This window comes from Lactuca sativa, chromosome 5 (assembly GCF_002870075.4).
Source record: "Lactuca sativa cultivar Salinas chromosome 5, Lsat_Salinas_v11, whole genome shotgun sequence".
Lineage (NCBI taxonomy): Eukaryota > Viridiplantae > Streptophyta > Magnoliopsida > Asterales > Asteraceae > Lactuca > Lactuca sativa.
In genome coordinates this window covers 201,588,320-201,605,283 of record NC_056627.2, presented here as the reverse complement: position 1 = coordinate 201,605,283, position 16,964 = coordinate 201,588,320, and the positions used below count along the sequence as shown (strand labels likewise).

At 33.1% G+C, this 16,964-nt stretch overlaps 1 protein-coding gene across 1 annotated transcript; it reads right to left on the bottom strand.

Moving 5' to 3' along the window:
* Window positions 1-13,001: 13,001 nt before the first annotated feature.
* LOC111918644 (auxin response factor 17) lies at window positions 13,002-15,130 on the bottom strand. Its single transcript, XM_023914276.3, has 4 exons — window positions 14,636-15,130; window positions 14,049-14,234; window positions 13,488-13,678; window positions 13,002-13,328 (listed from the first exon to the last, which is right to left on the bottom strand). The coding sequence occupies exons 1-4, from the start codon at window positions 15,047-15,049 to the stop codon at window positions 13,166-13,168; spliced, it is 954 nt and encodes a 317-aa protein (XP_023770044.1). The 5' UTR covers window positions 15,050-15,130; the 3' UTR covers window positions 13,002-13,165.
* Window positions 15,131-16,964: the final 1,834 nt, after the last annotated feature.

Here is a 16,964-nt window from a genome sequence, read left to right as displayed (position 1 = left end):
GATTGCTAGTCGGGATTTTGGAGTCATACTTGTAATAATATTTATTAGACTTATCCAAGCGGGAGACTGTTGGATTAGGTGTCTAAGTCCATAACTATAATTGGTATGTACTTGAACCGAGAGTAGCATGGTCCATTTGGGTTGCATATCACCAAGGCAATTTGATAGGATTGACTTTTGAGAAGAGGATGTTTATGATTTATTAATATATTATAAGTTCTAATATATTCATATAAATCATATGATTTAATTAGTATTGTGATCAAAAGAGACTAATTAAATATATAGAGATTGATTTGGTAAATCAATGATTTTTATAGTGTAGACCAATTGTTTTTTAGGATGGGCTAAACCAATATGATAGTTCATGGATAGTCCATGGAGGTTTAACCCATGTAGCCTAAGTAATATGAAAGGTCATAGGCATTAGGGTTTACATGGATGTAACCGTAGACCTTGCCACACTATAAAAGGAACCCATTAGTCACCAAAATCGGATGATGCATTCCAAGGAGAGTGGTAGCCGATTTTGTGTGTAAGAAACTCTCTCAAAAGTCATTCTTTTTCCAAGGTGTGTTGTGATTTCATTTGAGGTGCAACATTTGGGGCACTAAGTTCTTAAAGGCCAAAACTACTAGCTACAACAAAGAGGTAACTCTATAACTCACTTCTATGTGGTTCATTTGATAATTTATGTTAGTTGTAGGCTTAAAGCTTTGGAAACAATATTGCATGTATAATTAGAGAAAACATAGATCCAAAGCTTTTAGGGTTGTATGTGCACCATAGGATGTTGTAGTATACCAAAACCCAACACAAGGGTGTTATAATGACCAGTGAGTCAGCCGAGCTGGTGCCATCAACCATATTTCTATTGAATGTATGCAATTGATTGAACATGTGTTCGCAAAGAAATAATTCTGATATCTTAGTGATTAGGTTTGATTCAAATATGGATAAGGATCTAGATCCTTATATGATGGAAGACTCTCTGTTTTACGAGGATTACACATTATTAGACATAGTATCTAAGTAATTATAGGGTTTATGTTTTCTAAGTCTTCCGTAAGAGAAATTATTAAAATTTTTCTTTATGAGTGATTTTTGGAGTGTGTTGAATCAGAATTAGTTTTTGATTCATTCTTTGTATTATTGAAGTCAATTTATCAATATAAGTTGTTTTACAAATATTATTGTTCTTAAATTGATTGAATATTTATTTACGGGAGGAATACTAGATAATACCCATATCTATATGGCATTCCATTCACTTTAAATAGACACTCAGTTGCAGTTCCGTCACATATGTTGTTGAATTCTGGATACATGTTAAGAATGTTGAGGGCATTTTCGAATTAGGTGCACCAAAGAAAGCATACTAAATCTAAAGATCTTATGAAGCCACTTCTTCAATTATTACCATCGAGTGTTAATGATCACCCAGCGTGTATTGACCGTGGTATGCATTAAGGTGATTTTCCTATGCCAATGCATGCAACCCAAACTTCTTAGCATTCCAGGAAAGTCATGTATATTTGTATGATTATCATACAACTGTTGAACGTCATTGAAAGTAGGCCTAGACAAATACTATAGAGCATAAAACATAATGAAATTTTTACAAAACAACTCAATACATTCTCGTTGAGTTGTTCAGACATCTTGAAATACTCATCCGATGAATTGGATATAGTGTCATATGTTAATTGTGGAATTGTGACCGAGCATCTTTGTAGTTGACCGAACCCTTTTTCACTTATTGTTGTGTGAAGTATTCACACACTCTCGTCAAATCATTAGCTATACATAGAAATAAAGTTTTGTACGATTGAAGCCGTCGTTGAAAATTATTCCATTGGTAAAGCGCATCCTCATCAAAGTAGTCTCACATAAGATGCTCATGGGTAACTTCACTGAATGTGAACCTTTTAGCTTTTAGCCTTTTAGCTTCAGCCTTACTTAAAATATCGATTGTTCTTTTCATTTTTATCGCCAAAAACATCCCCACCTTAATTACAACTCATTTTTTACGAAGAGTAAGATGATGACATTTTAAGGGAATTTATGAAGTATTAATTGGTGCAGAATGAGTGAGGTGGTTAATATTTATATAAGTATAAAATTGAACGAGGTGGTTAGTATTTATATAAGATAAAAAGTTAAATTTTTATTTAAAAATAGAAGGAAGTAATGAAAAAGTGTGGCAAGCGATTGTCGGATTCAGCAATTGCCACGGTGAATGTCGCAGCAAAAATTAGCCAACTCAACCATGTCATAGTCCTTGTTGAGACAATTCCACTCGTCTTAGGAGTAACCGGGATGACATTATGTTTTTAGGTTCATCAAATCATAAAATATTTCTACAATGCATAATAATGTTTAATTTCATGATGCGTTTTGCGGTTTATAATTTTACACCATCCTGATACACCGCCCGTAATGATTTGTAATTATAAAACTGTAGTTGAAAAAATAGTACACCCGTATGCATATTAATTAGTTAATTCAATATATTTCAAGTATTATTTTACCATTTTAAAGAAGGGAAATCTCCATAAAAATCCTAAAATTTTAGTCCAATTTATGAAAAGTCTCTATCTAAATTTTGTTTACAGAAAAGCACAAAATACCGGTTAAAACTTCGAAAAAACCTTCTTCGGCCGGTTTCGCAGATTTTGCTGGTATTCTGTCATTTTTCATTAGTTTGTTCATAATTTTGGGACTTTTCCAAAAATTACATAATAACCAAAATATTTGGACTTTTTTGAAAATTACCATGAAATTAATGGATATTTTTATTAACAATCATTTATAAACATAAAAAGTATTTTTATTATAGAAAAGGAAATACATTTGTTGCTAATTTCTAGGAAAAATTTTGGTGGTTTAAGTACTCATCTATTGCTTCGTAACCACTCAAATTCTCTACGTTCTTCCTATACATTGTTGTGGGTATGATGGTGAGATGTACTTAATTAGCATTCTTCTAATGTTGGTGTTCCTCTTATGTTGTTTAACCTAACTACCAACTACCATTCATACCTCACATGTTAACAATCAACGGCTAACACACATTTATAAGATGTGAAAAGTGAACCGTGAGTGATAATTTATATGGAAACAAGTGAAGGGTTATTATCTAATTAAATTGTCATTCAAAGTTTACTTTTAACTCTCTATAAATGTGCGTAATTTTATGGTTGTTAACAGGTAATGTTTGGAGGTTAGGTGGTAGTTAGATTAAAGAACATAATGAAAGATCTATATCTTCGTGTAATGATATTATCTAATAACACGTGATCATATAGCATTATGCCTAATAGCAAGTAGACACTTATTGATTATATATTAATAAATATTATCAACTCTTGTATTGGTCACACTTAACATAGTACTTCTCATTACGACACCCACAATGATACACATAAAGAACATAGAGACTTTGAAGTGGTCAACAAACAATAAAGAAGTACATAGTCGACCATTCTATTCCTAGAAATTAGCAACAAATGCATTTGCTTTGTCTATAATAAAAAATATTTTTTATGTTTATAAATGATTTGTTAATAATAATATCCATTAATTCCATAGTAATTTTCAGAAAAAGTCATAATATTTTGAGCAAAATAATGAAAGGATAGAATACTGACTAAGCCTACGAAACTGGCCAAAAAGGGTTTTTTCGAAGTTTTAGCCGGTATTCTATGCTTTTCTACAAACAAAAAATAGTTTGAGATTTTTTCATTAATTAGACTAAAATTTTAGTACTTTTTTGGAAATTTCCTTTTAAAGAATACATAAATATTTCACATGAATGTTAAAAAAAATTCCAAAATAATTTCGTAGATAATTTGGTTCTAATTTTATTTTATTTTATGGAATCAACATAGTTAGGTCGTAAACTATATGAAAAGTTTGGTCAATAAATATAATTTTTGTAGGTAAATGTAAAATCAACTAACGTACCATTATCTTAATAAAATATTTGTTTAATTTTTTCAACTCATATTAACTAGGTGTAAAACTCGTGTATTACACGGATTGATTAAAGAAAATAAAATATCAAAATATAAATAATAAGTATTTTTTAAAATAAAAATTTGAAATAAGAAATGTAGAAACATATTAATTGCAATTTATTATAATATTTATTACGTTTGATATTTTACATATATAAGTATTAGATATATGGCTTTTTAATTTTAAAATTTGAAAAAAACTATAAATTCACTACAAGAAATATATCCTTTAGCGGCGACACTATTAGCGGCGACTAAGGGCTTTACCGGCGACTCTAGCTAGAGTCGCCGGTAAAGCCCTTAGTCGCCGCTAATAGTGTCGCCGCTAAAGGGTTGACACCCGAATCCGCACTTTCCCCCTACATTGCATCTCAACCGTTCGATGAGATAGCCAATCCAACGGGTGGGGTGCCTTATCCGGTTTAACCTAATACCGGCGACACGCATGTCGCCGCTAAAACCCTAAAAAAGTCGCCGCTAATTGTCTGATAAAAATGACGCGGTACCCTTCCCTCCAGTTTGTCGCCGCTATTAACAATTGTCGCCGGTATTGATCCTCGCGTCGCCGCTAATAGTGTCGCCGCTATTGATGATCGCAGATAAAAAGAAAAAACGCACGCAGATTACAGTTCCTCTTCATTTCCCTTTCTGTTTGCTTCGAGTTCCTTCACCATATTTCCGATTTTCTTCTTCAATCAGCTTCTTTCAAGCAAATTTCTCCCCTCATTGTTCCAAGCAAGTGTCCCTAGGTGTGGTTAAAGCTTTGTGATTAATTTCTTGAAGAAAGGTAAGTTTATTTTGATGATTTCATTTTTGTGTTGTATGAATGATAATAAATTGCTCACGTTCTTTATTTTTGGTGGTGTTGTTTTGGATTAGAAGCATTGTTCCAAGCAAGTGGTTAAAGCTTTGGGATCAATTTGTAGGTGCCTCCATTTGTTGAAGAAAGGTAAGTTTTTTTTTTTATGATTTCTTTTTTATTTTGTATGAATTTTGATTTGTAGCTTTATATAGTGATTGGATGATAATAAATTGTTCATATTTTTGTTTTTGGTGGTATTGTTTTGGATTAGAAGCAAGTTATTCAATTTTTTGTTTGTGGTTATTTAATTGCAATTAGTTGTAAAGCTTCAAGTTGTATTTATATGTGAAATTATGTGATAATTGTCATATGTGAAAATTGGATTGTATATTTTGTATTTGTTTGAATATATGTGAATTTGGTATATATATTCCAATGTATGTGTGTTTGATGTATATGTGGTATATTAGTAGAAGTTATATGTATTTGTTATAAGTAGAATGTTATTGTGTGTATGTGAATGTATGTATGTTTGTTGTAAATGTGATATATGATTGTGAAACTTTTGTATTTGGTATAAATAGGATGTTATTATGTATATATGTGAAATTATGTGTATTTGGTTTAAATAGGATGTTATTTTGTGTGTATTTGTATTTGATGTATATGTGGTATATGTATGTAAAAGTATGTGAATTTCACCTTCTTATGTATTATGTAAAAACTATGTGGTTTTGGTATAAGTAGGATGCTATAATTGAAATAAAAAAAAAATACATTATTTTTATAAATTGAAAAGAAAACACAAAAAAAACTATAAAATTATTTAAAAACTTATATACAAAAACTAGAAAGCTTCTAGTTTTTACCCAAGCTAACTCCAAATTAATTAACCAATAAGTTATATAATTAACTTATAATTGGAAAAAAAAAACACAAAAAAAAATTATAAAAATCTTTAACAACTTATATACTTTTTAATCTCGACGGTAAAAAAAACAACACAACAACATAATACGTATGTAAAAATATGTGGTTTTCTTATAAGTAGGATGCTATAATTGAAAAAAAAATACATTATTTTTATAAATTGAAAAAAAAACACAAAAAAAAAAACTATAAAATTATTTAAAAACTTATATACAAAAACTAGAAAGCTTCTAGTTTTTACCCAAGGTAACTCCAAATTAATTAACCAATAAGTTATATAGTTAACTTATAATTGGAAAAAAAACACAAAAATAATTATAAAATTCTTTAAAAACTTATATATATATTTTAATCTCGACGGTAAAAAAAACAACACAACAACATAATACGTATGTAAAAGTATGTGGTTTTCTTATAAGTAGGATGCTATAATTGAAAAAAAAAATACATTATTTTTATAATTTGAAAAAAAAACACAAAAAAAAAAAAACTATAAAATTGTTTAAAAACTTATATACAAAAACTAGAAAGCTTCTAGTTTTTACCCAAGGTAACTCCAAATTAATTAACCAATAAGTTATATAGTTAACTTATAATTGGAAAAAAAACACAAAAATAATTATAAAATTCTTTAAAAACTTATATATATATTTTAATCTCGACGGTAAAAAAAACAACACAACAGCATAATACGTATGTAAAAGTATGTGGTTTTCTTATAAGTAGGATGCTATAATTGAAAAAAAAAATACATTATTTTTATAATTTGAAAAAAAAACACAAAAAAAAAACTATAAAATTGTTTAAAAACTTATATACAAAAACTAGAAAGCTTCTAGTTTTTACCCAAGGCAACTCCAAATTAATTAACCAATAAGTTATATAGTTTTTAATTTATTTTTTTCATTTTTTTATTACTTAATTTTTGTATTATTTTAGATGTAAAAAAAAATGTGGACTGAAAAAAAACAATGCTAATTCTGTATACTAAACTCTAAACCCAAAATTATGTTTCAGCAACATCATGTCTATTGATAAAAGCTGGACTACTAATCCATATCGAAACCATCCCGAGTTCCAAGCAGGACTTAAAGCTTTTATTGAGAAGTCGAAGTTGCACCTTGATAGTAATGGTAAAATCAGATGTGCGTGTGAAAAATGTGATAACCGTTACTTCAAGTACCCGACTGTAGTTGAACGCCATATATTTATAAATGGTTTCAGTAAGGCGTACAAAATTTGGATCTATCATGGTGAATCTTTTATTCCTCCCGTCGTCTTGCCAAGTAACGAAATGGCCGATTTAATCGACGATGTGATGTGGGAGTCGAGAGAAAATGATACCAACCTCGATGAAGGAACCTCGAATACAAGGGGTAGCGGTGTGGATGATGATTTTGCACAGTTGTTGGAAGAAATGGAAACTCAATTGTATACTGGTTGCATCTTTTCTTCCCTTGAGTTTCTAGCAAAGTTAATGCATATCAAGGTGAACAACAAATGGACTGATAGTTCATTTGATCAACTCCTTGAGCTCTTGCAATTAGCATTTCCCAAAGGCAACAAGGTTCCCCTTTCATATTATCTAGCCAAAAAGAAACTAAAGTCTATTGGCCTGGGGTATGAGTCGATACATGTGTGTAAAAACGATTGTTGTCTCTTTTGGAAAGAACATGATTCATTGCAAGTTTGTCCCATTTGTAAAGAGAGCCGATGGATCGATAAAAACACCAAGGGTAAGAAAGTACCTCATAAGGTGTTACGGTACTTTCCTGTGACCCCTAGACTACGACGTTTATATTGTTCGAGGCACACTGCCAAAAATATGATTTGGCATAGTACCAGACGTTCAGAAGATGGTGTGATGATTCATCCTGTTGATGGGGAACATTGGCAAGATTTTGATAAAAAATACCCCGACTTCTCGAGTGAACCCCGTAACGTACGCCTAGGTCTTTCAGCTGACGGTTTCAATCCATTTGGAAACATGTGTAATCCACATAGCACATGGCCGGTTAAGAAAGAGGTTGGACTTTAATGGGATGGAAGAGACAAGACCCGCTCCGAGACACTTTAGTAATGATGACATACAAGAGCAACTAGGTCGTCTACTAACTCGTAAACCGGGTAAACATCCTGAGCATGGAGGCGGGGAGCCAAAGCGGCAAGATTATGAGTTGAACTGGTCGAAACGAAGCATTTTCTTCGAACTCGAGTATTGGTCTTCTCTACAGTTGAAACACAACATAGATGTCATGCATGTCCAGAAAAATGTGGACGAGAGTTTGTTAGGTACTCTCCTAATGAACGATAAAAGCAAAGACACATCAAATGCACGAGAGGACTTGAGAATTCTAAACATTCGGAGAAATGAATGGTTGCAAAAAAATGGTGACAAGTTTCATAGACCCCAGGCAAGATACTCTTTCACGAAATCTAGTCGACAACTCTTTTGTCAATTTATAAAAGAGGTTAAGCTGCCGGATGGGTTTGGTTCTAACATTAGTAAGAAAGTGAACGATACCAATACTAACATTATTGGGTTGAAATCGCATGACCACCACATTCTTATTCAACGTTTGATACCGATTGGAGTAAGAGGGTTGTTAGACAAAGATACTTATACACCTATTGTAGACCTTTGTACGTTTTTCAAGCAACTTTGTTCCAGAACATTGAAGGTGGAGGATATGAGGAAAGCAAAAGTAGACATTATTGCAATCTTGTGCAAGTTAGAATTGATTTATCCTCCGGCGTTTTTTGACATTATGGTTCATTTACTTTTGCATTTACCTGATGAAGCAATTGCTGGAGGCCCGGTTTGTATGAGATGGATGTTTCCATTCGAGAGATATATGAAAAAACTAAAAAACTATGTCAGAAACAAGGCGAAGCCAGAAGGTTCTATAGCTGAGGGTTATGTTGCTGAAGAAGCTTTATCATTTTGTTCAATGTACCTTCGAGATGTAAAGAATCGTCCGGAAAGAAATGTAGATATTGTCATTGAAAAAACAAAGTTTTGGATGTTTGAGTCTAAATGTCGACCGACCAGCACAACTCAAATCAAAACTCTTAATTTAACGGAAATGCATAACATGGAATGGTTTGTATTGAATAGCTGTGAAGAAGTCAGACAGTATATCAAGTAATTAATCTTATCTCTAACTTTCATTCTTAATTTTTTATTTTATCTTTTTAAATCTATATCTTTTGGTCACCAACATAGGAAATTCAAATCTGAGCATCCCCAAAGTGATGAAAAGAGAGAATTTCGTAATTGGTTTCGTGAAAAGGTAATATAAATTAATAAACAAATTTGTTTCATTGATCTAACGAATACATAATACATATTAATTTATAATTGTTAGGTTCATCAAATGAAAATAGAAAAATCTCCAGAATTCCACGAAGAGTTGTCGGTTCTTGCAATGGGCCCGCAAATGAATGCCTATTCTTACACCGCATGCATAGTCAATGGTGTTAGGTTTATGGTACTTAGTCGTGACACACAACGTACAACACAAAACTCTGGGGTTTTAGCGGTGGGTGAGAAAGGCGAGAAGTATTATGGCCAGTTAGAAGAGATTATAGAGTTGAGGTATACACATGATTATTCAACTGTACTATTTCGTTGCAAGTGGTTTGATACTCGAACAGGAGTTATTTCTAGTGATAGTTTCACCAGTATCGACACACGACGCGAAGCATACAAAGATGATCAACTCATATATGCGTCACAAGCCAAACAAGTGTTCTACATCAGAGAGCCAAACAATAACCATCGGTGTGTTGTCGAGCATGTTAATCATCGAAGTATTTGGGATCTACCATCGAACGATGACCTTGTTCAAAATGTTGACAATGTCTCACACGAAAATGTAGACGATGTCGATGTACTTCAAAATATCTCTTCATCCGATGCTCCGCTTTTTATCGATTTCAGCATGTACTTTCAAAACATTCCTAGAGTCATTGTTGATGTAGAAAGTGCATCTGAAGTTCCTCCGCCAACTGGTAGAGTCAATGATGTTTCTGATTGCGATACTGATTACGATGACACCGATTCTGACTATGATACCGAAGAAGACACTGAAGGATATGAGGAAGATTCTGATTAGAATAGTTCTTATGTAATATGTATTTGTAATATGTGTTTGTAATATGAACTGTATTTGGATTTCTAGTTTAAATGGAAATGTTTATTCCTATCTAAATGTTTATTCCTATGTAATGTGTATCTATAATAAAAATTGTATTTGTATATCTTATAATTTTTCAGGAAATGATGAGAGTGTGGCTGTTGTTTATGTTTACCATGGCTGCTGTCATGGGTCGTGGACATGGGGGAGACGGAGCTGAGGACCCACCTTTCCCAGGTGGTAGAGGTCCTGGCCAGCACGAGCTGGACGGTAAGTCTTATCATGAATTTTTATTTACTATTTTTGTTCAATTATCATAAATTAAATGTCGTTTCTAATAATTTTTAATTACATTTGTAGTTGAGGGACGTGCCCGAAGGAAAGCTCGAGGAAAAGCAAAAAATATAAAGCTTGAAAAAGCAATCTTGCAGAACCAGGGGAAACCAATACCCATGCAATTTGATAGGGATATCACATTTAATCCCGTAGGAGAGGCGGGAGACATGTTTTCCCGAGAAGTTGGGAAAACAATGTGGCAGATGGTCCCTTTCGACAAATGGAGTTGGAAAAGAGTTTCCCCTGATATAAAGGACACTGTATTACAACATTTAGCGGTAATTATTTATTTAAATATATTTTATAGGTTTAACTATAATTGTTTCTTGGTTAACTTTTTTTTTTTTATTGTAGACAAAGTTTGATCTCAATCAAATGTACCAGGATGCACAAGCTACTTTATTGACAGAGAGTTTTCAAGCAGCCTTGTTAAGAGGTTTTCGAGAGCGTAAAGCCGACGCTAAAGAATATTTCAAGATGGTCGGAGGGTATGAAGATATCCCGAGAGCATTGGCAAATCCTCCGGATGGTATGCTTGTTGATAACTGGGAGAAGACAGTTGAGTATTTTCAAACTGACGAACACAAAATTGCTTCAGAAAGGAACAAAAAAATCCGTGAAAAGCAAACAATTGTGAATCGTGGGGGTTCGAGCTCGTATAGCAGTACTTGCTATAAGAAGGTACCGTACGATACATGTAATTATTTATTTAAAATATAATCTAATTTTTAAACTTAAACAGAACCTTAAGAGAGTGGAAACATTTCGCAAAGCTCATACCGATAAGAATGGTGTATTTGTTACTGCTGAATCGGAACAACAATATGTAAGTATTTAATTATAATTTGATCATATATTTAAATGTTTATTTATACTTAATTGTTACTCACTTTTGGGAGTTACAGAATCGGTTAGTTGAAGAGCTGCTAGAACAAACTCAAGGTGAAAGTGAGTTTACGCCAACTCAAGAAAGAGCTACGTTCGAGAAAGTATTAGGAGAGCGACGTGGCCACATTAGAGGCATTGGCCGCAAACCTTCTGGTCTCCCGACGATTCCACAGCCTTCGCAACCATCACAACCACCATCACAACCATCACAGGTAAAATAGCAATCTACTTTAGCATCGTAAAATGCATGTTGATTTGGTAGTTTGGTGATTATTTGCTAAAAAGTTTGGTAATTTGGTTTTCTATCTTACTTTAAAAATAACAATGTATTTTGATAGTTTTTGTTTATGTTTGACAATCTAACTTATAAGTTTATATATATTGTTATTAATTATGTAGTTGGAAAATCTTCGTGCAATGCTCGCCGACCCGGCATGTAGGGATGAGCTTTATTCGTTTTTTCAATCCCAAAATAATCAAGGGAACGATGGGAACGACGATGAGGGTATGTAAGAATGGGTTTTATTTGCATATGTTGTCTCGTTTTGCTACTTGGTAGATTGTAAAAATTTTGTTGTTTTGCTACTCGGATAGTATGACTTTTGATATTTAATTGTATTTTGTATGTTTGTTTGACACTATTATGTTTGATATTTAAAAGGATGTTTGTTTTGTAATTAGTGTCGACACTATTGATTTTGATATTTAATCGAATATTATTATTACCGGCGACACTTTTACCTGCGATATTATCACCGGCAACGAAAATCATTTTTTTTTAAAAAAAAATTGAAAAACAATTACCGGCGACGCTTTTACCGGCGACAGAGCTCATTACCGGCGACACTTTTGCCGGCGACACTTTTACCGGCGACAAATGACATTCCCGGCGACAACACTATTAGCGGCGACAATACTCATTAGCGGCGACATACTAATAGCGGCGACTATTATCATTACCGGCGACAATCTGATCAATAGCGACGAGGCAGTAGCGGCGACTTATTACCGGCGACGCGTCGCCGCTATTATCATTACCGGCGACTTTTGGGAGTTTTACCGGCGACTTTTGTCGCCGGTAATGGCCTTTTTCCTTGTGGTGATTGACATATAAATATTATTTATTTAAAAAATATCACAAAATAAAAAATGTCAAAACTCATTAGAGATTGACATGCGACAAAAAAAAACCTCTATTTATTAGAGAAGATGTTCACTATAAAATTTGGTTTTATGAGTTCAAAAATCAAACACCTTCTAAATAATCTTGACTAAAACAACACATGTCAGTTTAAAGTATGTGCATTTTATGTTTTGAGAAAAAAAATACTCTCCTTTTAAAGAATAAATATTTCCTAAAAAAACTAATAATGTCATTTAACATATGCTGGATTTGATTTTCGTTTGCTGTTTCTTTTCTTTTTCTTTTTTTGGGAGCGGCAACATGCACTGATACATAAGTACATAACAACACTGAGATTTGTTGAATCATTTGAACAAGACTTGGACTGTTGGACATAATGACAATTTTGTGAAGAAGATGAATGAAATGTGATAGATAACAATCAACCCATAGATCCATACCATGTTGCAGATTAAGCGTTGAAAGAAATGAGAAAACTTTGAAAGTATTTCATTCATTGATTGTGAAGCAGAGTACAAAGAACTATCTAATATATACATTAAATAACATTAAGCGGGAACCAACTAACCAACTAACATAATACATACCAAATTACTAAAACACCCTTGTTCACTAACTACCAACATTAAACGTGTAACCGAATAAGAAAGTGAAGCTAACAAAACATTTGAAAACAAAGAAAACACAAAGTAGGAGGTACAAGCTACTGACACTTGACAACATTTTTAAGAAAACAACAGATGTGTAAAGGCTTTTATAAATGAAAATAACTGCAACTCATGGGCAACAAGTCTAAGCATTTACTTGTACAAATAGATGATGATGATGATAATGATGATGCATTTTTGTACTAATATATCCAAGAAACTAGGAACACGGGATCAATGGCTGAAGAACTTCCTAGAGGTTAAAAGAAGTTAATTAGACGACCATTAAACTGTTCCACCACCGGACTATTGCAAGCTTGATTTGGAACAACATTATTCCCACCAAATTCACCATCCAAGCTCATTTCCTGAACTTCTTGAGGAGATAAGATTTTGATGGACTTTACGCAGATTACAAACTCTCTGAAATGCATATACGAAAAACCAAGTCATAAATATTAATATACCATCAAACAGATATATCAAATAAACAAACGCAGTGTTTGTTTGTGAGATGTAAATCAGGTACACAGTGGTCCTATTTGTCATCATTTGTAAATTAATAGCATATATATGACTTACTCCCAAGGGTCATTCCCAACAAGGAGAACGTCGTTCTCATGATCCACATACACAAGTTTCCACCCAATTCTCTGTTGATCATCCAGTTGACCCTCGATACCAAACCTTCGAGCAAGATCTTGTTTAAGCTCATCATACCCTGAATATGAAGTAATATCAATTGATCTTCCAACAGCTCCTCTTTTGTAGACCTACATGAATCAAAATTATAGATTAGCTCCTAAGACTTGACACATACGAGACAAAAAGACACATGAACACTACAAAATTGGACTGGACAAATTTTCTAAAGCTATTTTCAATGATAAGGGCATTTTCGTCTTTTGCATCGGGAGTGAGCCTTTTTTTTTTTTTTTGGATGAGACACCAAAGCTACAATTTTTGTCCTATATAACTAGGGCTTCTTATGTCATTTTCCCTTTCTTAGCTTAGTTATATACTTATATATTGCTTTCTTTTTATTTTATTTTATTTATTAGGGTTAATATAACATAAAATTAATTCAAATTATGACTATACAAATATACAGATAACGCTAGAATAGTTAATATCTAATCCGACCCTTATATACGTCCGCATTTGCTGAATTGGTTGTGGTCGTTGTGGTGGAGCCCAAACACCACTGTTCAATAAACCACCATTGTTTATGGTTGAATTAATGGAGTTGAAAGCCATTTGTGGAACTCCAAACCTTCCAGCGTATGCATCAATATAATTGGATCTTCCAACTGTTCCTCTCTTGTAGACCTACATGAAACCAAATAAAAGTTTAATTCCTAAGAGTCGCAGTATATGAAAGAAGATGGAGAAAAAAGACTATCAATAATCAACATCAAACTATTACGAACAATCATGAACACTAATTAATATTATGAAGTTTGGAACATGTTAGCAATGCAAGACAAAATTTCTAAAAATCATGTTTCTAGAAGTTGAAAACGACACCTGAAACATTGAATTAGTGGACCTAGTTTTGAAGTTAGATGTGTTTGTCTCCTAATTTACACTCAATACGCTGGAGTTTAAACCTAAGATTTACTCCAAATGTTGCTCAAATAGTCAAATTTCAAATTTTCAACATGGTTTTAACTAATCATTAAATGCGAAGCTTGCAACAAACACACTCAGATTCAGGATTATAATCATACCCCATCATTTAATTCAGATATAATAACCTGCTGAACTTCATGTTCATCAGGACCCTCATAGCGGTTGCAGGATGCCTCACTTTGAGATGGTTCTCGTCTGCATAAGTCATTGACCGACGGTGGTTGTCCATCGCTGGACATCTGATTACTGCCGGAGGGTTCAGAAACGACCATTTGCCTCACATCTCCGATGGAAGGTGGTTGACCACCGCTACTGTCGATGTCCATCGTGGCATGACTGTCCATGCGTATATTACTGAAATTCCCGTACCACAGAGGCTGACCATGGATATTAGTGGCCATCGGATTGGCGATGGATCCTCCGAAGGCCTGCTCATCTGCGGCGATGCTGAGTTGGAGCTGTTCCGGATCAATCGTCGATAAAAAAGATGGATATGCGTTGCCGGAATACATATTGCAGATGGGTAGTGTTTGGATTTGGAACTCTGATGGTACATTACATACGTGGTAGTGTGGTACACTATTACTACACTGCCAAAAGGAAGCAGTGTAGAAAGAAGCAAAGCCGTGTTTGGAGCACTACTTATACAAAATAATATATTATTGCTTAATATTTATTAAAAAAATCTAAAAAGTGGAAGATAATGAGGGTTGGTGATTTCCTAAGTTTAAGGAATATGTCGTTTAAGGAAGTGAGAGGAAAATATGGTGAAGTTTACATGGGTGAAGGAAGTATAGGAAGACAACCTCTAAAGCAAGAGTAACAAAAAGGGAAAGGAAAAGTACACGTGTTCGGCATAAAGCGTTTGAGAGTTTCTGACATTTGATAAAACGCTCTGTTTTGAACATAAAGTTTTGTTTAACACTAGAAGCTTCTAACGTTTAGTTTAAAGTTTAAACAAAACGCTCTAAATCCAAATATTGTTTTATGTATTGTTTAACAAAATACTATCAACTACAAACTACAAGCTATTTACTACCCGCTACCAACTATTTTTTTCAAACACACCCAAACTTTAGATTTGGAAAATAATTCATTCGTGGTTTTAAAGAATTATAAAACCCATCTTGTTTACAATTACGACTTTTTATCACTTATTAAATACATTGTATAAGTATGTTGTTTTAACCTAGGCCGGTCCAAAGATATAGCAGGTCCATGGCGAAAAGAAAAAATGAGCCTCCCAAGTCTTAAATATAACAACATAAAATAAGACATGGTGTTATATAATAGTCTTAAAAAGTTTCCTATACAAACTCTAAAACTCTTACAAATAAGAAACATTCCAAAATAAATAAATATGAGGTGTTATAATTAAATAATAACCCCTACATATAATATAAAACAATTAATAGAAACTTTTGAAACATATTCAACAAACTCTTCTTTTAATAGATGAAACCAATATTCAACAAAAAAAAACCCTTCAAAGTTCAGAAGTCATCAGTCGAAAAATAAATAGTATCAAAAGACTTTAAGGACCAAACTCTCTCAAACGATATAAATAGAAAAAAAATGGTGAAATATCAAATCACCAGAATGTCTATGAATACAAACCTTCAAACTCAATGCAAATACCTCGAAAATACCTTTAAAATTTAAAGTATTATAAACACATCAAAAACATTTGTAAATATGTCAAACTCCTTGCGCCAAAATGGTCTTCATGTCATAACAATTACATACCTTGAATACACTCGCGAACTAAAGTCGGTACCTTGCTCAAAGAAGACTCTATCTAAATTAGAGATAATATATTAAAGAAGTAAAACTTCAAACCAAATTCTATACGACATAAAAGTCTTCAAACTAAATATCGCCTAACGGCCAAAATACCCCACGATATCATAATGTTTGAAAAATACCATATGTTCTTAAAATCTTGAGAATATTTTGTGACATTAAATGCTTGAAAATATCTTACAATTTTAAAGTCTTGAAAATATCTTACGGTATTAAGGTCTTGAAAATACCTTACGGTAGTAAAGTCTTGAAATATCTTATGGTATTAATTTCGTGAAAAATACTTTGTGGTGTTACCCGTTACTTATGGATGCTTCCAAACATTTTTTTCCAAAAGAGTCCAACGTATCATCATTATTACCTCGAGTCATAACTTGAGCCATAAAATATATATTCGCTAGGGATGGCAACGGGACGGGTTTGGGATGGGTTTTGGTAGTCCCGTCCCCATCCCCGAATATGAAAATGGATCCCATCACCGACCCGATTCCCAATGGGTACCCGTTTTTCCAAACACTATCGGGTTTGCGAGTATCCCAACGGGATTACAGAGATCCTCGTTTAACATTCAAATTAAGAATAATTTTGATGCAATAAGAATACAAAACCATTAGACTTAGTGAT